This window comes from Hyaena hyaena, unplaced genomic scaffold (genome assembly GCF_003009895.1).
Source record: "Hyaena hyaena isolate Hyena2069 unplaced genomic scaffold, ASM300989v1 scaffold_702, whole genome shotgun sequence".
Lineage (NCBI taxonomy): Eukaryota > Metazoa > Chordata > Mammalia > Carnivora > Hyaenidae > Hyaena > Hyaena hyaena.
The window spans coordinates 637,942-662,371 of record NW_024081338.1 but is presented as its reverse complement, the minus strand read 5'-3'; the positions used below and the strand labels follow the sequence as shown (position 1 = coordinate 662,371).

The 24,430-nt window shown below is 49.8% G+C and overlaps 1 protein-coding gene and 1 long non-coding RNA gene across 2 annotated transcripts in view; one reads left to right on the top strand and one right to left on the bottom strand.

Moving 5' to 3' along the window:
• Positions 1-6,377: 6,377 nt before the first annotated feature.
• On the bottom strand, positions 6,378-22,844 carry LOC120220546. The gene is made up of 4 exons (XR_005525609.1): positions 22,790-22,844; positions 22,450-22,564; positions 21,353-21,455; positions 6,378-6,404 (listed from the first exon to the last, which is right to left on the bottom strand). It is a non-coding gene; the product is annotated as an uncharacterized LOC120220546 (long non-coding RNA).
• The window catches only part of RGMA (repulsive guidance molecule BMP co-receptor a), a 45,096-nt gene continuing 29,877 nt past the window's right edge, over positions 9,212-24,430 (top strand). Inside the window, exon 1 of the mRNA XM_039217673.1 lies at positions 9,212-9,267. Coding sequence (XP_039073604.1) covers positions 9,254-9,267 — 14 coding nt within the window. The 5' untranslated portion in view covers positions 9,212-9,253. The remainder of the gene's footprint in view (positions 9,268-24,430) is intronic.

Below are 24,430 nucleotides of genomic sequence, written 5' to 3'. Positions count from 1 at the left end.
TTTTGACAAGCGCACGTTCCGAACACCGAAGGTGCACTTGTGAATTTATATTCTAATGGGAGGAAGGACAGGCCCCTTGGGAGCTTGGTGTGAGTGGCAAGAATCAATTTCCTTTCTTCCTGCAAATGTTCACCCACCTGAATGTGTGCCTCTGAGGATGAAGGGGGAACCTGGCGACCGAGAAATAATACATGAAGACAAAGCTCTTTTTAAAAGGGGACAAGGAGATGAACAGGCCATTAGAAAAAAGACTGAAGACGTAAATGCAAATGGCCAACAAACAGATCTAAAATATCTAGCACAACTGGTAACTTTTTTTTTTTTTTTTTTTTTTGAGGGGGTTGGATGGGGAGAGAGATCGAACAGGAGAGGGGCCAAGAGAGATAGGGAAGGAATCCCAAGCAGGCTCTGAGCTGACAGCATGGAGCCAGACACAGGGCTTCAACTCACGACATGACCTGAGCCCAAATCAAGAGTTGGTAGCCCAACCAACTGAGCCACCCAGGCTCCTACCAATGGTAACTTTTTTAAAAAATGTAAACTGATACAGTGAGTTACGACGTTTGGTACATCTCGTGCGTAAAACAATGTTACAATTGATCTTGTCTGCTGGGGTCTGAGGAAACCCACCCCATAGCAGGAATAGAAACAATTAAGGTCTTTCTGGAAGTCTGTTATTCTCTACCTAGCGGACCTCAGAAACACCCGTATGTTTCGACTCCATTATTTCATGTGCACAAATGTGTTCTAGGAAATACTAAAGAATGCACAAGGGGCACCTGGGTGGCTCAGTCGGTTAAGCGTCCAACTTTGGCTCAGGTCATGATCTCACAGTTCGTGGGTTTGAGCCCCGCGTCAGGCTCTGTGCTGACTGCCAGCTCAGAGGCTGGAGCCTGTTTCAGATTCTGTGTCTCACTCTCTGTCTGACCCTCCCCTGCTCATGCTATCTCTCTCTCTCTCTCTCTCACACAAATAAATAAAACTTTTTAAAAAATTTATAAAAAAGAACACACAAGACATCTTTTGTAAAGGTGACTTGGTTGATTGGAGCATCTGACTCTTGATTTCAGTTCAGGTCATGATCCTGTGGTTGTGAGATTGAGCCCTGAGTCGGGCTCCTTGCTCACAGCTCAGAACCTGCTTAAGATTCTCTCTCTCTCCCCCCCTCCGTCCCTCTCCCCTGCTCATGCACGTTCTCTCTCTCTCTCTCAAATAAATAATAATAATAATAATAAATAATAATTATGTTGGTGACATAATAGAGATCTTTCTGAATTTTATACTGAGATCTGAATAACGAGAAGGAGAAAGCAATGATAGTGTTCCAGGCATAGAAAACAGCTAGTGCAGAGGCGCCTGGGTGGCTTAGTCAGTTAAGCATCCGACTTCAGCTCAGGTCCTGATCTCACGGTTCGTGAGTTCAAGCCACGCGTCGGGCTCTGTGCTGACACCCTGGAGCCTGCTTCAGATTCTGTGTCTCCCTTCTCTCTCTGCCCCTCCCTCACCCGTGCTCTGTTTCTTTCTCTCAAAAACAAATAAACATTAAAACGTTATTTTAAAAAAACAGCTAGTGCAAAGGTCTTAAGGCAGGATCAGGCTTCAAATGACATGTTTAGATATAGCCAGGGCTTGTAGCTAAAGCAAAGTGGTAGGTGAGGCCAGAGTGGGGGTAGGGGCTGGGTCATGTGGGGTTTGATAAACCAGGGTAAGGAGCTGGGAGTTTATTCTATGTGCGATGGGAAGACATTGCAGGTCTGAAACAGGAGGTATTATCTCATTAATGTTACTAAACTTCACTCTGGCCACTGTGTGAGAGAATGGATTTCAGAGCACAAAGAATGCAAGCAGCAAGACCAGCCACTGGAGCCACGCTTAAGGCAGGAGGTGGAAGTGGAGAGAAATGGACACAGTCAGGATTGATTCTGGAGTTAGTACCAACGGTATCTGCTGGTGGATGGATGACTCCGAGGACTTCCCATTCGCTCTACGCCCAGTCCTGCCTTGCCAACCAAGGATCATCTTTCCCTTCTGCCCTCAGGTTCTGTGGGGTGACTTGCCCCGTACACTAAATCTCCCTTTCCTCAACCTTCCTCCAGCTGGTCTTCGCTTCTTGCAACCCTGACCGAGGCCATCAGACACCTTCTGTGTTACAATCATCCCAACGGCCCTTCAAGGGGGACACAGCAAGCAAAGCTCAGAGAGGTGGGGCAGCTTGCCCAGTTCAGAATCCTCTGCCGGCCAGGATTCAAACCCAGGTCTTCGGGGTCCAGAGCCAGCACGTCCTCCTCTGTGCCATGCTGGATGACCAAGATAACCGCTAGTTATGCCCTGAAGTCTCAGGTCCTCCGTTCCACCAAAGAAGAACAATGGCTATCTGACTACATTCATTTCCCAGCCTCCCTTGCAGCTAGGTGTGGACGTGCTACTTTCTCCAGTGGAATATTAGGAGAAATGACGATGCAAACAGGAGCCGCGGTCCCTCCACACGCTTTCCCCTTCCTGCAGGCAGCACGCCAGGCTTGGTGGGAAGCCAGCTTCAATTTTGCAGATCACAATACAGCTTTGGGGGATTGCGGAACAATGAGTTGGAAGGAAGCTGAAGCCCTTGAATGGCCCCACGGAGCTGAGTCTGCCACAGTCCTGGAAAGCCCATGCAGTCCATCCTATGGAAAAGAAATGATATAAATTTTAATCTTTAAGTGATATTATTGTCAGGTCTCTTTGCACAGCAGTCCTGTCTTACCTTAACCGATGCATCACCTCAGCGTGATCCACAGATTTTGAATACCAGTGGTCTCTTTTGTTAAAGTCACTGAGCCCTTCAATCAATACTTCTAGACAATGCATAGATCCTTGAGTTTCCCCACTTCTGTCCATGGCTGAATTTCTCCAGTCCGAGCACTCAGGTCAATGCCTCATGCTCTTGGAAGAGCACCTTTCAAACCCAGTTTGAGTTGGAAACTGAAATTAACAAGACCTCGATCACCAAGCATGAGAAACAAATGTTTTACATACCATTATTTATTTAAAAAAAATATTTGAAGTATTGTATTCTTTCTTAATAAATGTTCAACAATTGACAAAGCAAAATTTAAAATTCATGTAATCTAATGTTAAATCTGCTAGAAAAAAAAAAGAGGTTTTTTTTTTTTTTTTGAATTGGGATCATTCCAGAGAGGCCAGCTCTCAGGGGTAATGTAGGATGTGGTCTTCCTATGTTAATGAATCACTTTACTTTTCAGAATTGTGGTGGGTTAGGCAGGGAGCAAGACAAAAACCCTAGCTGATCACAATGGGAATGTATTTATGTCAGCCAGTGAGTTTCTTCCCAAAGCATCCAAATGGGGAAAGGACAATAAGAAAAAGAGAGGCCACGTGCTTAATGGGACTCAGATGGGTCCCAATCCTGACTTGACTATGTGCTCATCAACTCATTTAACTTCTTTGAACCTCAGCTCCCCATAAAATGTCAATACTTATACCCACCTCATAGAGGTGGGGACTTAGTTATGGGGACTAAGAAAGCATCCATAACACAGATAGAATGTTCCGGTGGGCGCAGCCCTCGGGAAATGACTTCAGGACAAAACCCAAGCCGATCCTGCCTTGAGATAAGGAAGTCAGCAAGCCCGGCCTCTTTGCCACGTCATCGTGAGGGGACACACCAGGCCAGCTGGCCTCAAGGTTTCTAAATTGTCAAGGACGGGCTTCTGCAGGTGCTGTGTGGGGCAGGTGGATATGCTACCAGTCAGCAAAGCACCGTCAAGGCCTCGTGGAAAAGTCTGCTCTCCAGTCACCTTATTCTGTTGTCCAAATTCATGAACCACCACGAGGGAAGGCCCTGTTTGCTTTCTAATCCCGAAGCTGATCGTTCACTTTTTAACAAAACCAAACCAAACCAAAATCGTCCTTCTAATGTTTTTATTTATTTCTAGGAGAGAGAGAGAGAGAGAGACAGCGTGAGCAGAGGACAGTCAGAGAGAGAGGGAGTCACAGACTGAAAGAGGCTCCAGGCTCTGAGCTGGCAATCAGCACAGAGCCCAACGCAGGGCTCGAACCCACGAACCGCGAGATCATGACCTAAGCGAAAGTCGGACGCCCAACCGACTAAGCCACTCAGGTGCCCCCAAAATCGTCCTTAATTATGGTCTTTACCATTAAACAGCAAATGACTGGTCTCTGGGAAAGAGGCTAAGAGAAACAACAGATTAATTAGGTCTTTTTTGTAATGGGCACAGGTACTGGGTTTTCAGCTTAAACATATGTACATAATATCGAACATGGAAAAGCAAGTAATTTTCTCAGTATAGTTTTGATCCCTCTCCCCCCATGCTGAGACCATGCTACTGGGTCTGACGGCCATCCACTTCCATTCCTTCCAAGCCTCTCCTCCAAGTCTCCAAGACTTCCCAGCCTCTGTACTGAGCACTTGCCCTCTCTGATGCTTTGATACCCCTCCATCTCCCAGCGAAGTATCCGGGTCTTCCATCAGCTGCTATTTCCCTGTATACCCTTAACCCCTTGAGTCACGCTCTAGAAGACATCATGCCAAGATTATTGGGATTTTCTAGCCGGTCTCCACCTCCCGTTTCTCCACACCATCTTCCATTGGCCTACCAAAAGTGCAGCTTCATTTATATCACTCCCCTGCTCAATAACCTTCGATGGCTGTCTGTCGCTCATTCCGCAATCAAGGTTTTCCACGATATGGCCCCAGCCTGGCTTCTCAATCACATCCCTCCTCCGGTACCCACATTCCAACCAGACTTCATCGCTCCTTATTGAACTCGCCCACCTCTCGCCATCTCCATGCCTTTTTCATGTGATTCCTCTGCCTGGAATCCTCAGCCTCCTTCCCATTCGCTCACACACTAAACTCAGATCCAACTACCGGAGACCATCTCAAGGGGCGCCTCTTCCATAAGGACTTTCTCCATCCTTCCAACCTAACTTCTAAATCTCATGACATTGTATTTGCACTTTCCTTCTGTCTCTTGTTCCCCTCTACCTTACAGTCAGCTCCCAAATGCTTCTGGTTGGAAGGGAAGATCGGGAGACTGGGCTTATTAAATCTCATACTTGCAAAAGCACTGGGTTCACTAGAATTCCATGGGGAGGGAGATCAGATGGAGCTGCTCAGGCACAACCCGCCCCCCGCCGCCCCCTCCCCATGCCACACAGCCACTGAGACCTTCTTGCTCTTCTTTGCTTTCTCCCACTGGACTGCAAGCACCTCTTTTTATTAAGCTTATTTATTTTGAGAGAGCACGTGCATGCAAGCTGGGGAGGGGCAGAGAGAGAGGAAGAGAGGGCCTAACAAGCAGGCTCTGCGCTGTCAGTGTGGATCTCGACGCAGGGCTCAAACTCACAAACCGTGATATCATAACCTGAGCGGAAATCAAGAGTCCGATGCTTAAGCCACTGAGCCACCCAGGCGCCCCTGGACTGCAAGCGGCTTAAGGGCAGAGGCTGTGTTCCCTGAGTGGCCACCTGCTGCAGGGGGCAGCACAAACACCAGCTAGTGGAGAAGCTTCCTAACAGCAAGCGGGCGGGATTTATAAGAGCAGACAAGGCCTCTGGGAGGCGTTCAGCCTGCGCAGCCTCTGCCATGCAAAATCAGCAGGTCCCCAGCACCCAGTCCCTCCTGGCGTCTCACAGAGGCCGCGTGGGAGACAGTCAGTCCCTCCTTCTCTAACAGGCTCCCGTCGGAGCTCCTGCCCCGCTTCTCCTGCAAGCTGCCCCCTTTTCCTTTTGAACCTGCTGTTACCCAAACATAGTGGGGTGACCCCCAATCCAGAGACAGCCCCCGACGCCAGCCCTGCGTGAAGGGTCCCACCGACGCACTCTGTGTTGTTTTGTCAGCTGGGAAGAAATCCTTCATCGCTTTCCCCAGGAACCCACCTTCTGAGGGGGCGCTCCCCACCAGTAAGCGCCACCTTGCATTTGAAACAGCCAGAGACAGCAGATCACCCGGGTAGCACCAGGGCATGGTGCCTCCTTCCACCAGGGGACCCCCAAGCCCCGACTGATAACTGTGCCCCTCTCAGCAGGTTAAAGCTCTCCCCACGAACTACGGGTTTCCAGAAGCAGCCTGGAGGGGCATCCAGCCATGGCACATATCAGTGACCAAAAAAAAAAGCGAATAAGAAGAGACAGAGAGAAAGAAAGGGAAAAGAAAGAGTAGCCAAGAAGGGGTGGAAGCCACAGCTCTCACGTTTTTCTACAAAAATGCCACCAGGGGCACCTGGGTGACTCAGTCGGTTAGGCGTCAGACTTCGACTCAGGTCATGATCTCAAGGTTCATGGGTTCGAGCCCCGCATTGGGCTCTGTGCTGACAGCTAGCTCAGAGCCTGGAGCCTGTTTCAGATTCTGTATCTCCCTCTCTCTCTCTCTCTCTCTCTCTCTGACCCTCCCCTGTTCACGCTGTCTCTTGCTCTCAGAAATAAAAGAAACATTTTTAAAAAATTTAAAAAAAAAAATGAGAGGCCAGGGTTCATGAGTTCGAGCCCCGAGTCAGGCTCTGTGCGGGCAGCCCAGAGCCTGGAGCCTGCTTCGGATTCCGTGATTCTGCCTCTCTCAGCCCCTCTCCTGCTCACTCGCTCACTCTCCCTTTCTCTCTCTCAAAAACATTAATAATAATAATAAATCTGAGGCCAGATTTTAACCTCTCCCTTGGTAACTGCATACTGGACAAGAGAGAAGCTGATACAGAATTACTCTTGTTTTTAAAATTTTTTTAACTTTTTTTTTCTTAAGTAGTTTATTGTCAAGTTGGTTTCCAGAATTACTCTTGTACTGCATTGGACACTCACTCCCCCCACCCCTTGTTCCTTAATGGCCTTTTTTTTTTTTAACACTTGAGCCCAGGTTAGCCTGTTTCCTGTTCATATTGTAAGGAATCCAGGCCCTCTGCGGTTGAAGAAAGACCAGCATCCCTGGGAACTTTATATTAGGAATGTTTCTAGAGTGTTGGTTGAAAGCATGTACATTTGTTAATTTGCACCTTAAACACACCCCGTGGCCTCATTTAACTCTGAGCCCCCGTGTGTGTCTTGTAACTATATGCATGGCTCCAACTTCATCAAGTACTTAATGAGGAGCATTAATATTCGTCGTCACCTCCAAGGGAGCCTAGCACATCGAGGTAAATATTTGTTGGCTGTATCCACAGTCTGTGGTTGGGCTCAGAATTGTCTGTCCTCATCCAGACAGCCAACTGTTTGTCCCCCAAGATGGGAAAACCCTGCTGGGTACTTTCCGGAGGCTTCACTGTAAAACGAGATGTTTCCACTTACCCATCTTTTACAAATGCCAAGCGATTTGGAAGAGCAGTAAGAAATCCATTATCTGGGTGACAGTCATTCAGCATGTCTATTATGTGCTGGAGGGCACCTGGGGATCCAATGGTGACCTGTCCTCATGGTGCTTACAGTCTGGTGGGAGAGCCCTACATTTATGGAAAGGTCACCCTAAAGAAAAGGCAACTTCGAAGTGAGATCAGCGTTTGGCAGGCAACGTGTGGGGTGCTGGGAGAGCCATTCCCTAAAGGAGAGAGATTGGAGCTGAGCTGAAAAGATGAACGTAGGGAGAAATTAGTTACTCAACGACAATTAGGGCAGGAGCACACAGTTGCACACAAGTGCGCATGCTCACATGCACACACGTCTAGTACAACCCCTCTGTTTATAGCGGAAGAAACGAGGCCCACCCAGGGCCCAGAGCTAATTCTAGAAACCGGCGATCCCAATATCTTAATCCCTTCCTGCTAAATCGCTAAATCACATGGATTTTATTTACATCCCAACCATAGATTATTTCAATACATCTGGCCAATAAATCGCAGAATATTGAGTTAAAACCACATCCCTCAAGACCACAAGCATAAATAACGATCGTGTTTTAATGTGGATGGTACCTTTTCATTTTGCAAATCCAAGTTCTCATATCAAAATCCGAGACAGTTTGTTTTCTGTACGAACGGGAAGGTCATAACCCGTCTGAAACGCGCTGGCAAAATCTCTCTAACCGCGCGACGCTAATTGGGGCGAGAGCTGTGTGTTGAGGCTGACTTCACGGCCCAGCTGGGGGTTTCAGATTCGCACATGGCGACTGGGTGGTTCTTTACCCTTTCACGGCAAGGGTCTCTCCCCGGACTCCGGAAGCCTCGGGGGCTTTACCGCCGTGCTCGCCAGTGTATGCCTGCGGTGCTGCAGGGTCAAACATTCCTTTGAAATGCCCGTGAGAATCCACTTGCAGTCTGTGCGTTTGCATGTAAAAGCAAGGTCTGCAGAGGATCCCACACTGACCCGAGGTTACCCCTGGGGAGCTGCTGCAGTGGAAAGGGGACGTGATACGGTCAGCTTTTCACTCTAGATCCGCCTGAGTGGCGTAAAACTGTGCACAAGAACCTGTTCGTGTATTGCACGTTTGATGCATGTGTATGCATTTTTTAAACGAAAAAGCTTAAACTAACATCTCAGGAGAACAAAGGTGCGTCTCCGCAGAGAGAAGCGTTTCTTCTGGATGCGACTGCCTATTCCGGAAATTTCAGAGGAACTCCCCCGCCGACCAGGGTGGAAAACATGCCCTCCGCAGCCTCCCACAGGGAAATTTGGAAAGTTGGAGGCGCCCCGAGGGTCGCCGCACTTGCTGCCCGCGCCCCCGCCCCCTTCCCGGTGCATTTCGGCGGGTCCTGACTCCGCCGCGTGCGCACCCCCATCCACCCAGCCGGTGCGGGTGCCGGAGGGTGCGGCCGCGGCGGGGCGGGGCCGGCCGAGCGCGCGCCCCCACCTCCTCTCCCGCCCGCCCCGCCCGCGCTCGCCCCCCGCCCGCGCCCGGGGCGCCCGGCCCGCCCCCTCCCCTAGCGCGCAAACGAACCTCTCGACGCCGCGCGCGGCAGCGGCGGCGGCGGCGGCGGCGGGCGGGGGCCGGGCGAGGGAGGGGGCGGGCCCGAGCAGCCCGGACTCCGCAGTTGTCTCCGGAGCGCGGGCTGCGCCGCCCGAGCCGCTGGGCTGGGGAAGCACTAGCGCTTGGCTCCCGGGCCGGCTCCTCCAGGCGCTCGCGGGCATGCAGCCCGGGAGCAGCCGGCGCGCCCCGGGCCGGTGCTGAGCCGGCCGGGGCGGCGGGGACCCGCGCCTGCCGAGCCCCTCCCACCTTGCCCCGGGCCCCACGAGCTGCGCTCCGGCACCCGCTCTTCGCCCGCACCCCAGCCAGCGCCACCCCCCACCCCCCCACCGCGGGCTGCAGGGGCTGATGCAGCCGCCAAGGTAAGCGCGGGCCGGGCGCGGGGCAGACCCGGCTCTGACATCCCCGAGCGCCGCCGGCACTTGCGGGTCCTCTCCAGCCCCGCGTTCTCTTCTTGCTCGCGTCTTGTCCACATTTGGAGCTATGCTGCGCCTCGATCGCTTTAGCTCTTGGCAGCAGTAAAGTTTTTGTGGTTTATAGTATGTGCTCCTTTTTCCTAAAATGCTCTCCCCGGGCAGCCGGCGGCGCGCGTGCTTGGACAGACCCGGCGAGCGTCCCTTCCACGGCGTGCGGGCTGGGAGCTCTGTTTCCCCCGCGCGGTCACCGCCCGGCCCGCACACCCTGGGACGGAGCCGGTCGGCGGGCTGTGCCGCCGTGAACCCCCGTTGGCCCGACTCACCCGGGCCCCCTCGCCCAGCTCCGCGCCTGGCTGCCTCGGTCAGCTGCAGAGCCGCGGGACGAGCGCCGGCCCCCGGGAGGCGGGGGCGGGGGGGGGGGGACGTCGGCGCTGCACCTCTGGGCACTTGGGTCCCAGCGGTCCTTTGAACTGGGAGCATCAGTACGCAGGAAGGTGCGGGACTTGGGTTCAGTGCTAAGGGGTGGCCGCGACCGCCTGAGTGGCCCGGGCGTTCCTAAGTGGAGGGGTGGGCCCGACGGGCCAGGCGCACGCCTGGGAACTAGCTGAAGCATGGGGACAGGTGTATTTAGGGGGAGGACCCGTGTGTGTTGGGGTGGGGGTCGGGGGGACGCTCGGTCGCAGTTCTTGATTGCATCCTGTTAATGTAATTGCATTAGATTTGCTCCGGGGCAGAATCAATTCCCCCAAAATATAGATTTTTAATGGGAGCCTGCGAGTTGCTATTATGTATGTGGTGTGGTTTCGGAAGGCGTTGGGTTGTATTTATTTTATAAATCGGGTGTCTTGAGGGAGCAGTTGGGGAAATCGCGCCATCTAGCGGAAGTGGTAAGCCGCGCGCTCCTTTTAGGCCGCGAAGTTGCGCGTTCTCAAAGGAGGCGACCCCAGCGCCAGGTAGAGAGGGGGTGAGTCCTCCCAGGAAGAGTGGTTTTCCTAGTTATCCGCGTGTCTAGCATCTGGATGAGCGGGAGCGCCCCGACACCCCCAGCTCAGCGCGCCAAGCTCAAGGGACAGAATCACAGGTTGTACCGAGTGGCAGGCTGTCACCTCGAGGAGATCCGTCACCTTCTCCATCTGGCTTTAGGTTCTCCAGGAAAAACAGAAAATGTTACCTGCGGGTGAGTGGATACTCATTGTTCGGGCATCAGTCGCAGGGGAAAAAAAAGAGAGAGAGAGAGAGAGAGAGAGAGAGAGAGAGAGAGAGAGAGAAAACCCAAGCGCGCACCTTGCTCTTCTCACCTTGCTCTGAGTGATTTTTCAGGCTAATCTCAAGCCAGGGCCGCTAGAAAGAGATTGGCTGAAGGCTCTGAAGGAGAAGTGGGAAAGGTATGATCTTGCAGATCATACCGAAATAGCATTTTTTTTTTTTTACATATACAGAGGGCTTCCTAGTATTTCACTGCCACGGCAGGTGACAAGCAAGCCCCCTTTATAAGGGAGATGATCTCCCGGGAACAACAGGCGCTGACTTTGCTGGGTGACCAGCAGAGCCGACAGAGGCTCTGGGTGGAGCGCCCACACCCCAGGCGCGCTGCACATTCTCCGTGGCTGGTTTTTGCTGCCACCTTACAGGCCAGATGATATTAGCAAGCAGCCGGGTTCTCCCGATTCTAAGGGAAAGGGATAGGTTGGTTCCTTGGAGCACAGCATGGTGTCCCCTTGTGGTGAAGACCCTTGCGCCCTTGAGATCCTCTTCCCCGTGGTGATGGTGGGGGAGGTCCCAGATGCCTTTGTTTTACTAAAAAAAAAATTTAACATTTATTTATTTTTGAGAAACAGACACAGAGCACGAGCAGGGGAGGGTCAGAGAGAGAGGGAGACACAGAATCTGAAGCAGGCTCCAGGCTCCGAGCAGTCAGCACAGAGCCCTTGGCAGGACTGGAACCCACAAACCTTGAGATCATGACCTCAGTAGAAGTGGAAGCTTACCCCACAGAGCCACCCAAGCCCCGGCCCCCCTCCCAGATGCCTTTTAAACAAGAGCCCAGCTCCTCCCTTTTCCCTTCCTGGTGACAGACAGGTGCTTACATTCCAAATAGAGTGTGGAATGGTAGGTGGCGTATCTGCCTCCCCATGCTGCCTCACCCTTAGCAGGCGTTTATTGAATAACCAGATTTGTGACAGAAAGGGTCTTGCGGTGACCTGGCATCTCACTCAAGGAGGGCTTCTCTGACCTTCGCTAAGAAACGCCTTACGAGGCTGCCTCCCTAGTGTGTGTGAAAATACAGAGTGGGGCCATCAGAGGCTCCTATTGAACGCAGCGCAACCCTTGACTTGGCCCTTCGGCCAGCCACCCCACGTGAGACCAAACACAGGAATTCTTAGATGAAGAGATGCGGAATAAGATGAGTGGGTACTGAGCGTCCCTGACACCGGGACAGGAAGGGTTTTCAAGCCATTGTTATACTGATGCTCACCAGACCGGTGATGGCATTTACACCTCTCTAAAGAAATGGATGTCCAGGGAAGTGTAGCCCAGGCTCTGTGGGTTTAAAGTGCTTCTCCCCGCCTTCAACCTTGCTACCAAATGAATTAAATTCAAGCGCTTGCTTTTCCCACGGATGGTCCCCAAATTCAGTCACGCCTTAGGTATGATCACCGATCTCTTGAGAGGTCTGCATCCAGGGAAGGGAATGGGATATCTCCAAGTGAAACGGAACATAAACAAACTGGGGTTTCAGAAACCAGTGCAGGCTCATGTGAAGCTGTTAGCTCTGTGAAATGAAAAGGCACTGCTCCGTAAAGATCATTGTTCTAGAACCTGCCTGACTTATAATAAACCAAAGGTAAGTTCAAATAACGTTTCAGCGTCTGCGGTGTTTCTGTGGCTCTTTCGGATGATGGCTTGGCTTTTCAGACAACGTCCATCGTTTATTCAATCAACAGACTTAATATAAATTTAACCCGAAGAAGGGAGGCGCCAGGCTGTCCCACCTGTCCGGTAGCCAGCCCCGTTCAAAGGACAGAGTCCTGGTTTTCTCATTGTGACCAGACGGCGGTAGTTTTACAGCCTCTCTTCCTTTCACAGCAACAGAGTTATGACAGAGCACTGAGCAGAGCAGTGGAAAAACTAAGGACTGTCTCACCCAAGTGTGCGTACAAGGTCAGGCAGAAGTCAGTTTCCTTGGTGACAAATAAACATCTTTTAAAAGGATCCCCAGTTTCTTAGCCAGGTGTGACCCTATGAGTAGAAAATGCAGTATCAGGACGCCTGGATGGCTCAGTCAGTTTACGTGTCCGACTTCTGCTCAGGTCATGATCTCACGGTTCGTGGGCTCGAGCCCCGAGTCAGGCTCTGTGCCGTCAATGTAGATCCTGCTTCAGATCCCCTGTCCCTCTCTCTCTGCCCCTCCCGACTTGTTCTCTCTCTCTCTGTCTCTCACCTTCTGTCTCTCTCTCTCTTAAAACAAATAAATAAACTTTACAGGAAAAAAAACGCAGTATCCTGTTAGAGCCTAGCAGTTGAAGCAAGAATGACTGCTGAGTTGTGAAACCTTTTATAATTCCAAGGGCAGTAAGAAGAAGACATTTTGAAACTTGGGCAGAAAATAGCAAAGTAAATGCAAGTATCTTTTATAGCCTCATTTAAAGAATTTCAAGTCACTGCTACTTGATGAATGTATGAATGCCCTATGTACTTACTTGACTTATAAAACTATATGCAGATCACTACAGTGAAGAATTCAAGTGTAGCGAACACTGTTGATGCAGAAGAAAATTACAAAACTACTACTTGAGTTTACTTCGTGTTCTCCAGTTGTTTGTTTAAAGCAACACTACGAGATGAAGAACTTTCTAGAATCAAGACACTAGATCTGCCAGAGTCTGAAAATCTGGCAAAAACTTGAACACAAAAGCATCTGTCATCCATCTGGAGGACCAGGGCTAATTTCTGTAGTTTCTGTTCCTCCACGGGGCATAGCAGAGGTCAGCAGATAGGAGTAAAAAATGCCCTAAGACTTACTGCATAGTATGTGTGAGGCATTGTTTGGTAGTTACCAGCCCTCCTGACTGCTACTAAGTATGTTTCATTTTTCCATGTTCGGGGCCTCTCAGACTCCAAGTCTTTGCAGCAGCAGCTTGCCTTTCTGACGGCAACGATTTGTCTCGTTTCCTGGTAATACTCAGTTCTCCTGCCCTCGTGAGCAGAGATATTATGGCCAAGTTCGCAATAAGAATCTCAGTACTGTTCCTTTATGCTTAGTACCCCATTCCTCTGACAGTGGACACAGACCATTTTTTCATCCTCTTCAGGAGCTGTGAGGACTTCTCTCCCTGATAACTTTTTGAAACACGGTCAGGTTGGGGCGCCTGGGTGGCTCAGTTGGTTGGGCATCTGACTTTGGCTCAGGTCCTGATCTCTCAGTTCGTGGGTTCGAGCCCAGCGTCAGGCTCTGTGCTGACAGCTCAGAGCCTGGAACCTGTTTCACATTCTGCGTCTCCCTCTCTCTCTCTCTGCCCCTCCCCCTGCTCATGCTATCTCTCTCTCTCTCAGAAATAAATAAAACATTAAAAAATAAATTTAAAAAATATAATAGAAAAAGATTAAAAAAAAAAAGAAAGAAACAAGATTAGGTACAAATGTACAAAGACTTGCCCCAATGGCCTCCTGAACGTTCGTGTATAAGCGTTGTCGGCCACAACAGTGATGCTCTATCTGGGAGTTCAGTCTCCTACTACTAGTCTCTGATACATTTCACTGCTCTGTACCACATGGATCTCTTCCCTCCAGTTAGCTCTTTACAAAGCCATGATACCTTGGGGCGCCTGGGTGGCTCAGTCAGTTAAACATCGCCTTCCGCTCAGGTCATGATCTCACAGTTCGTGAGTTCGAACCCCGTGTCAGGCAGGCTCTGTGCTGACAGCTCCCATCCTGGAACCTGCCTCGGATTCTGTGTCCCCCTATCTCTCTGCCCCTCCCCCACTCATTCTCCTTTCTCTCGCTCTCTGAAATATAAGTCAACATTAAAAAACCGTTTTTTTAAACCATAATCCCTCATTGTTCCACGCGCTTCCACAACGTTTTATCCTCTATCAAAGTCTGATCCTCTTGGGAGATCCCACGATGTTACCAGTTACCCCCTCCCCAGATGCTATTTTACTGACTGTCAAAGAGGCTTGCTCAGAAGGCATCTGCTGGGCAAAAGTGACTTCAAAATTTGCTGCCAGGGTATATTTTCAGCTCCTGACACGGACACCGGCATCCTGGAGAATAGCTTGATCTCATAAGAATGTGTCCCCTGGATATGGAGAGTGTAAGCTTCTCCATGGTGTTACCATCTCTGCGGCCGTCTGGTTTGGCCACGTGGCCTGTGAGGATCTTAAATTGACCACAGCCCTCTTGTGCAAGCGCGTGCCCTAGACAGTAGCCACAGAGCCCCAAACAAATGTAAGCTCTGATGACTTCCCCCACGGCCCCTGTGATAAACCATCTCCCCCACCTCCCAGATCTTTCCCTTTATGCATCCCTTAGAAAAGACCCCCGTGGGGCCACCAGAAGCCCACTCTACAGGTCTTAATTGACCAATCTGGCCTCAACACAAACCCTCAAACGCTGTCCCATGGACCCAAATAAAGGCATGAGCCCCAATCCTCTCTCTCTCTGCACCCTCCCTTGACCACCCCACATGGCCCCTCAAGGTATGCGGTATACTTTCTCTAGGGTCTGTGAATAATAAACTTCTCCATTTCAGTTTCTCCTGTGATCTGTCGTTCAACCATGGCTCACCACCCGGCACCCCATGCCCCATTTGACAAGTGTTCATTTGACAGATTCTTAACCAGAAAAGGACATGGAGATGCGTATCTCCTTCACAGAACCGTAAGCACTATAGGGTCTCCTCAAAACAATTGGTACCTTGGAAACAATAAGATTTAGCGTGGCTTTGGAAATTTGGCTGTGTGGCATACTTTCATTTACATTTAATTTAATATCCGTTAGGGAAAGAGGTAGAGTATAAATAATAAATGGATTTTTTTTAGTGCAATTGCATTTTCCCAGATGGGCTTCCATTTCTGCCAGAAAGGCAAAGTAGTGAAAAATCTAGAGCGTAGAGGCCAGGCTTACCTGGAGACATTGTGAAGTTCACAGTGACATCCCCTCACAGGTCCGGACCCACTAGTAACCCCCTCACTGCTAAGGCGGGCAGGTCATTTTCCTCAGGACAAGGGAATCATGGGACATTAATTTCAGTTGTTTCACATCATTTTGTGCCACTAAAATAGTCTGATATTGAGATTTCAGAATACTGATTTCAAAATTGCTTACCTTACTATCCTGAAACACACAGTTGGCTTTGTATCTTTCCATATCTCAAAAGCATATGGTAAGGAAAGGCCAGATGCCACCCTTTTCTCCACTGTAAGGATTTTAGCTTGCTTTTATTTTCCTCTGCTATTGGCAGGATCTACAGACTTCGGGTCTAGTTAGAAATATATTTGCTGCCCCTAAGCCTGAGCCGAGAGTCCGTGAGAACAAAGCAAACCCAAGCCAAGATGGCGCCCAAGCCCTCCCTTTCTGGGTCAGTGACCAATCTCTAGGGGCAGGAAGTGGCCCAGCTCTGAATTGGAGGCACCATCTGAATGGCTTCTTGTCTGAAGGGACTGCATGAACTGATACTATAGATAGTTTTACCAAACCATCGTGCTGTGTAATATTTACCCGTTATTCAGAGGCTACATCCAGGTAAGCACTCTATGAAAACTTGGCCCCCAAATACCATTTAGTAGCCTAAAGAAATAAGAGGAATTCAACTTCCTAAGTCTTTAAGAGGGTGGGGGAGATTGTTCAGGAAAATTGTTCTTTTCTTGAAACATGTTGAAAGTTTTGTTTCTGAAAAACAACATATTTCTAAACATGTTCTCATTTCTTTTTTTTTTTAATATTTTTTGATGTTTTATTTATTTTTGAGAGAGAGAGAGACAGCAAGCAGGTGAGGGGCAGAGAGAGAGGGAGACACAGAATCCAAAGCAGGCTCCAGGCTCTGAGCTGTCAGCACAGAGCCCAACGTGGGGCTTGAACTCACAAACTGTGAGACCATGACTGGAGCCGAAGTCAGAAACTTAACTGACTGAGCCACCCAGGGGCCCCAACATGTTCTCGTTTCTAACACATGACCCACTATTTTATAAATGGAGCATATTATTTGACTAACAGAAAAAAAATAAATGCCAGGTGAAGATGAGAAGCCACTGTAGTTTGGTGGGGAAAGCACTGAAGTTGCCACCACGAGGCCAGGTTCTGAGGCTCTCCCTGCCCTCGATATTCTTACTGACCTTGGACAAATCACTTCATCTCCCAGAGCTCCAGCGCCCTCCTGTGTGAAATGGAGACAGCTGTATCCTCGAACACGGTTGAGACGACTCGACGGTAGGAGACTTTGTGTTATGGTGGTTGCTCAGCAGAACTTGCGTGTAACTGGCAATGCACTTAGAACCCACCCAGGAGTCAAGGTTAGTCCTTGCAGGATTCTACAGATACTCCCCCACCCCCCAGATCCCACACATCCAGAGGCTCAAGTATATCCCCACTTACCAGATGTAAAGGGCCGGTACTCAGACTGCATGTTCTTAGCCAGAAGGCTGTGTTGACTCTGTCACGTCCAAGTGAAGCCTCTGACAAATGTAAAAACAATGGTGGAGGCAGAGGATGTCACATAAAGCAACACATTTGTTCTTGCCTCTGTGTTGGCATTCTTCCGCACCTCCCATCGGCCAGGATCTTCTGTGTTTCGGCTTTGCGTTAGTCATTCTAAACAATTCTGAATTTGATGAATAACTTGGTTATCTGTCCCGATTACTAAATGTGTATGGTATTTGTGCTTGGCACCAAATTGTTCATTAATCCAAATACTCCAGCCCGGTGCTGGTTAAGACAGAGAGAGACAGCCTCACTGTCAGCTCAGACAGTTGCCATTTGGTGGGTAAATGGTTCCAAGCTGGTCCTTCTCCCCAGTACTTCCTGGAGTGGGAAGAAGTAAACACTGGGTGGTCTGTTCTCTGTTACAGGAACCTGGTGTGTTTGGGCACAGGTACCCTAAAGTTTCTTTAAAACAGAGATTATTACATGTTCGTAAGGCATGGGCGGTATTGTTGGGGGTTATAGCTGAGGAATTCGCACAGCCACATTTTTACTTGGGGAGCCCCCAAATGTTACAGATGAGGCCCGGGCATGGCCCGTTGGAGTCAGGTGTAGGTGAGGTCACTTAGTTACAGAGCTAATGCCAGTTCACTGGGTCCCTAGAGACCCCTCCTGGGGGCAGCCCGGCCACACTTCTGCAGATTGCAAGGCTGAGGGTCCAGAGACAAGATAGAACATTCAGGGGCCACAACGTTAGAGGTGGAGCCGCCCCAAATCCTCCGTCTCTCTCTTTCCCCAGATCCACTGCAATGTCTAGAAAGCCTCAGTCTCGACCCTGACAAATAAGCACTTCACAAATGCCATCATTTTCATTCTGGCTCTGTAGGCAGAAGAATTTGCAAGCTGTAGACCAGACGGTAGAGGTGCGCCAGAGTCACGGTCCTGAGTCCCAAGAAGGAAGTGAGGGGAAGCGAGACTTTCATAGGTGACACTCCAATTATACGCTAGTCTGTAATCCCTGCAAGAAGGAGTGGGAGATGTCACAAAAGAAAAAGTGTTGGCTGCTCCAAGTTGCCTAGGAAACTCAGAAGTCAAGAGAGAGAGGCGAGGAAAGGCAGAGGGACTGCTCAAATCCAAACACCGTGGAAAGGCGCCGCCAGAAACAGCGCCTCCAGCCCAACCTGGGGTAGGCAGAGAGGACGCAAGAGAATCTGAGCAAGAGGGTGAACACAGAAGGTGGAGTAGGGTCAGTAGAGGCAGAGGGGAGACGTGACGTCTCAGTCTGGGAAGGGGTTGGCGAGCTCAGCAGAGGTGACATGAAGGCCAGGAGTCGCCCAGACCCCGCTCTGCCACCCAGCCAGCAGGGTGACATCAGGCTGGTTACTTACCTTCTACAGCGTAAGTAGAAGATGGGAGTTGTAGATGTGAGTTGTCGGACTTCCAAATGACGGGACGGAATAAGCATCTTTAAAGCAGTCAGAAGGTTGCTAGTCATTCTTGGCGAAATGATAGCGAATGAGCTAGTCCGATTGATTTTATATGTGCTTACATGCACGTGGAAATATCTGGAAGGATGCACGTGAAACTGAATAGTCATTGCCACCTAATTTCATTTGACGGGAAGTTGACTTGTTTTAATCATGCACATATATTCCTGTTTCAATTTTACTAAATTTGATGCTGGATGGAAGGAAATGGAAAGCCCAGAAAATTTATTCTTCTAGCATTTTCTTTTTTTAAAAAAAAAATCCCTGGTATATCTTCCCAGCACAGCAAGTATGCCCATGCCTACCATCGGGGTATGTTTCTGGGAGTTTCCAAGTGGGGCAATCCATACCGATGTCCCAAGCCCAGCTAGTTCAGCAAGCTCTGAATGTCTCCAGGCTCCATTCCTGCAAGTGGAGTCACGAGCAGAAATGCTAGCCCACGGGACAGTCTGAGGTAGATGTCCAACAGGTGAGATTTTAACAGAAGGTGTTCCAGAAGGGTGAGGCTGATGGCAATGTAGATGTCACCAGTCTTTGCCGTCAGTGGTCCTGTGTGGTAAGGAAGTTAGGGACCGAGACCCCCACACACCAACTCTGAGTCACTCACTGGTTTTGTAAGGTCCCTAGTTGATTTGCAGTGAGGATGACGGGGAGTCAATGCAGGGCTCTCAGCTCAGGAGACATGGAGAAGCCTCATAGACACCCATCTCTGAGTTCTGAGCATTTTGTGGTGAGAATCACTTGTCTCTACACCTTACCGATCTCTGGGCTTCCAGGAGGGGCCAGGACTGTCCGTTGCTCATCTAAGAATCCCCAACCGCCCCCCAGATCCCAGAGCCAAGTGCTTTCCAGAGATGAGTGCTCCTCGAATGAGTAAAACAGAAACACAATAAATAAATAAAAAGAATCTCCCTTGCGTGGGCGAAAACAGTGTTACTGATCTGATCACATGCATTTAACGCCATGTCCAAGAGCAAATAAAGTCTGCTTATGTATTAAATCCACATGAAAGACTTCAGAGAAAAGTGAGATACTTCTTAGGTTCCTAAAGAGAGCCGTTGGAATGTCAGGAAAATCTATTTCAACACCACCAAAATGCTAGAGTGAAATCTCTCCATTTTAATTACCAAGAATAAGAATCCCTCGTGGTGAGGGAGGGAGGCAGCACACGGAGAGAAAGGAAGTCTGCAGGAAGAGCGAAGATAACAAGATGGGCCAAAGAAGGAGGACACAAAGGGGCACCTTGGTGGCTCAGTCAGTTAAGCATCCAACTTCAGCGCAGGTCATGATCTCGCAGTTCGTGGGTTCGAGCCCCGTGTCGGGCTCTGTGCTGACAGCTAGCTCGGAGCCTGGAGCCTGTTTCAGATTCTGTGTCTCCCTCTCTCTCTGACCCTCCTCTGCACACGCTGTCTCTCTCTTTCTCTCTCTCTCTCTCTGTCTCTGAAATACATAAAACATTAAGAAAAAAAATTTTTTTAATTGAAAAAAAATAGTAGGATGCAAAGACATTCTGAGATCAACAGGGAAGGGGTCCTCCTTGCCAGAGTCCAAGACTCACACGTGCTTGGGAAGAAGAGAAGCAAAGAAAAGCCGTCTCCTAAATCGTCATGAAAACAACGAGGTCAAGGAAACCCTATGACCCCCAACCCCCGACCATCTGCACAGAGAGGAGCAGGGCGAATTAAAGATGGCAGCCATGGCCTAGTGGTCACAGTGCGCACTAACCTTCCACACCAGGCCTGCGCCCAAGGGCGTACAACCTTGGGTCCCCCTGCCTACGAAGGGAGCCCACCCATCTAGGAAGGGGCACTTTTAATAGCCACGTTGTGGAACGTACACTAAAAAGGTAGTATCACCAAGCACATTTTAAAGTCCCAATTAACTGGGCAGAGCACAAAAGGCTTTCTGCAAAGAGAATGTGAAACCCGAGAAATCTATCAGCCTTCTTTGAGGAGGTACAAACAGGCCTGGAGACAAGGGAGAAACCCAGGGATGAATTATGTTTAGACTTTCAAAATTCCTCCTGACAGAGTTCCACCCCAGGGGGTCATTCGCAATAGTTAAGTCCCTCCAGAATGTGTGTTTAGGGGGAGCGGGGCGCGGCGGGGAATCGCCACGGATTGGAACTGCCCTTAGAGACAGGAAACAAAAGATAGGATAAACAGGTACTTTTCTGGATGAAGAATTATAAACAGTGGGGATCCCCAAGGATCGCTGGTGCTCCCAGACTTAGCCTGAATGTCCATAGATCATCTGAAGGAGTGAATGCTCACATAGTTCCAGGCCTGTGGATGAAATGAAGGGTCTGGAGACAGATGGTGGATAAACTGGAGGAAAAGCTTATGAGTTAGCAAGCAAATGCGTGTTTGAGCTTCAGCGGGGCAGGCTTCAGTTAATGCATTTGGGAGAACATCATCCAAATCATAGCAAAATGGACTCTGTCGGGTCTGTTTAGAGCCCCCAAACGGGATCCTGGGGGTCTTTGCGTAATGTTTGTGGGCTAATGGGCGTGCAGGGCCAAATGTTCAGAAGGTGCTAAAGTGCTTTCAGAAACAGCATTGGGGGGGCGCCTGGGTGGCTTAGTCAGTTAAGCGTCCGACTTTCGCTTAGGTCATCATCTCGCGGTTCGTGGGTTTGAGCCCCATGTCGGGCTCTGTGCTGACTGCCAGCTCAGAGCCTGGAGCCTGTTTCAGTCTGTGACTCCCTCTCTCTCTGACCCTCCCCTGCTCACGCTGTCTCTCTCTCTCTCCTAGAAATAAATAAAAATATTAAAAAAAAAAGAAAGAAACCGCATTGGGAACTAAGTCAAAGATAGGATTCTCCCTGGGCTGTACCCCAATCTGGTGGTTTTATGACTTTCCCCTAGAGAAAAATACCTCAGCAGTGTAGAAAGGTTAAGTAATCACCCAGGTAGAAGACTTTCCTGAGAAGCTAGGCTGCTTTGTCCTGTAAGAGCTTTAGGGTGGAAAGATGAAGCCCCAAAAATGATATGGTCGAAGCCTATAGAACCTTGGAAGTTACTGTGATGAGAAAAACAATTTAGTTTTTCTGAGCTGCTGTGTTTTACATGATGAGAACCTGCTGTGGACATTCAGGTAAGGACTCAGGTTTAGGGTTGCTGCCTTTTGCTCCTGCTTTGCTTTTCCCAGGGTACCTTTTGAAAGAACCCTTAGAGTTGAGCCCAAAGAAGAGTTAGTGACCTCCACCCCCACCCCCTCGTAAGCAGTAGATGCCTGCTGTCCCGCTGTCTGTCTCCTGTTCATGAACTTGGATGGAAGGCTGCCCTCGCCTGGCTCACTGCACACCCCATCATCCCACTCTTTCTGGGTTCTGTGAGCAATAAATCTTGCGACTCAAATTCTTTTTTCATGTTAGTGAAAGTACACCTTCCATCAAAATAACCTTAGGGGTTTCACTTGCCCAAAGCAGGGAGCTTGGGTGCTGAGGGAACTCCCTGCCTGCTGACCCCATGTGGGTGGCTTATGCCCCCTCATTGAGGCAATCATAATCTGCATACTCTTTTTTTTTTTTTTTTTTTTTAGTGTGTATTTGCTTTGAGAGAGAAAGAGACAGAGCATGCGTGGGGGAGAGGCAAAGAGAGAGGGAGACCCAGCATCCGAAGCAGGCTCCAGGCTCCAAGCTGTCAGCACGGAGCCCGATCCAGGGCTTGAACCCATGAACTACGAGATCATGGCCTGAGCCGAAATCAGAGGCTTAACTGACTGAGCCACCCAAGCAGCCCTTTAATCTGCATATTCTTAATGCAGCACACCAGCTCTGGCTTCTCAGTACAGTTATGTAGAGAGAAAACAAGGTCTGGCTCATCAAATCCCAGGCCCACGGGAGCCCTTGAAGTTTGAAAGAGGAATTTGAAATTAAGTTTTATTTCAATGAAAGAGGAGTGGGTTCCACCCTCAGCTGTAGATGAGACCAGCTGGGTTCCTCAAGACTTGGTATAAGCAAAATTTTTTCAACAATGGGGGTAGGGCTCAAGAAGTCTTACCAGTAAACGAGTGATGGGTTGGGAGCCATTAACAACACATCCCTGGACGTGTGAGGTTGGTGAAAATGCTTCTTGGGACCTGTGTCAGACCATCAGCTTCCTCCTTGTTAGGACCCTGTGCACACAAAGGAGAGAAACCTAAATCAAACCAGTTTCAGCAAAATGAGGAACTTCCTTGGCTCCCATGGCTGGACCAGGGAGGAGGAGCTTCAGGGAGAATCACACACTGGAGAGTGGTACGAGGAGCCTTGAAAATCTCCATCTGTCCCAGAAAAGCACACCAGAGAAAATGCAGTTAGAGCAAAAAACAGTATGCTAACTCTGCAAACCCAGCCTCTACCTGCAACATGCATAAACACCGGTCTTCGCATCAGATTGCAACCCGCAGACCCATCACGTAGGAATCAGAGACCAGGAGCGGCTCCTCTATAGCAACGGTCTCAGGACAGATTCTGATTGGTTGGCTTGGATCGCATCTCTCCCATAGCAACAGTCTCATGACAGATTCTGATTGGTCAGCTTGGGTCATGTGCCCATCGCTTCTTTATTGAAAGTGCTGATTAATTTCTCTGCCTTGCCTTGCCTTTAAATCCAAGGAGATAAACTGATTGACTCAGCCTGAGTCTTAATGTGCACCCAGGGTTGATGAAGCGTGAGGCAATTCCAACCCTAGCGAATCCCTAACACATTAGTCACCTGGGAGAACTCATTAAAAATGCCAATGCCCAGCCTCTACCCAGGGATTCAGATTCAGCTGCTCTGGAACGGGTCCTGGGTAGTCGTATTGCTAAGCCCCCCACAGTGGTCTCCCAAAACAATACATCTCTCCTCTTGAAACCTCAGGTGGGGCTCGCAGGTGCGCTAAACATGGACACCCTCTCCGAGCCTGCGCTGGCCATTCTCAGCCTCATCTCCTCCTATAGCTATCCTCAAGCTTTCCAGCCCCTCAGGGAGGCCACACCTGGGTACATGTTATACTCAGTGTTCCTTCTGCCTGAAATCCTTGCCCTGCCCCCCTCCTTCGCCCACCGTCTCCACCGGGACCCTCCCACACTGGGAAAAACTTCCCTCCCCATCCTGCACCCGGGCCTGGGCTGGAGGCCCCTGGCGCCTGTGCTCCGCGTCTCCGCTGTCAGAGCCTGTTTTATGCTTTATTGAAAGTGATTGTTAAGTTATCTGTCTAGCCTTGACTTCAAGCCCAGTGCGGACTTGCGTCACCGGAATTAATGGCGCATAGAGCACATCGGGCATGGGCTTGGTGTGTTCCGCTCTACAGTTTATTAGCCAATAATTGGGTGAGTGCTTAACTGCACTCAGCCTCAGTTTCCCCGTCTGCAACATGAGGATGATACTAGAACCTACCTTCGCTTAAAGTGTCTAGAAATGTAAAGTACTTAGGCAGCACTTGACATAATGTGACAGCACATCGAAACCTCGGCCATTATTGCTGTCATTCTTACTAAGAATGAGTCCTTCAAGACGACTCACAAGACAGCACTTTTTTGGGAAAGCCTTCCCAGGGCAGTTAGTCGATTACCCCTCACCTTCCTCTAATATCGGTTTCTACCAGTGATTCAAAGACAGGAACTGTCTTATTTATTCCTTTATCCCCCAGGGACTAGCATGCGGTAGTCCTGAATATATATTTATTGACTGATGACTCCGGAGCCTGGATTCGGGAACACCCTGTTTGTACCCAGAAGCAGGGAAGGCTGGAGTCCCTGACACGCCTCACTCCTGGCAGGGCCTTAGCCTTATGCAGAACCTTGCCTTTCAGAAGCCCCATGCCCCTCCCCCTACAGCCGCAGTGCCTGGAACATGGAGCTGGGGAGAAGGGTTCGGTCCTGGGGCCCAGGAAACAAGAGCCATGCAAGGGAAAATCTCTAACCCGAAGCTCAGAGAACAGTCTAGAGGAGAACCCATAAGTGGTCAGACTATAATGGGAACTGTTTGTATCAAGTCAGCTACACTTTTGAGTTAA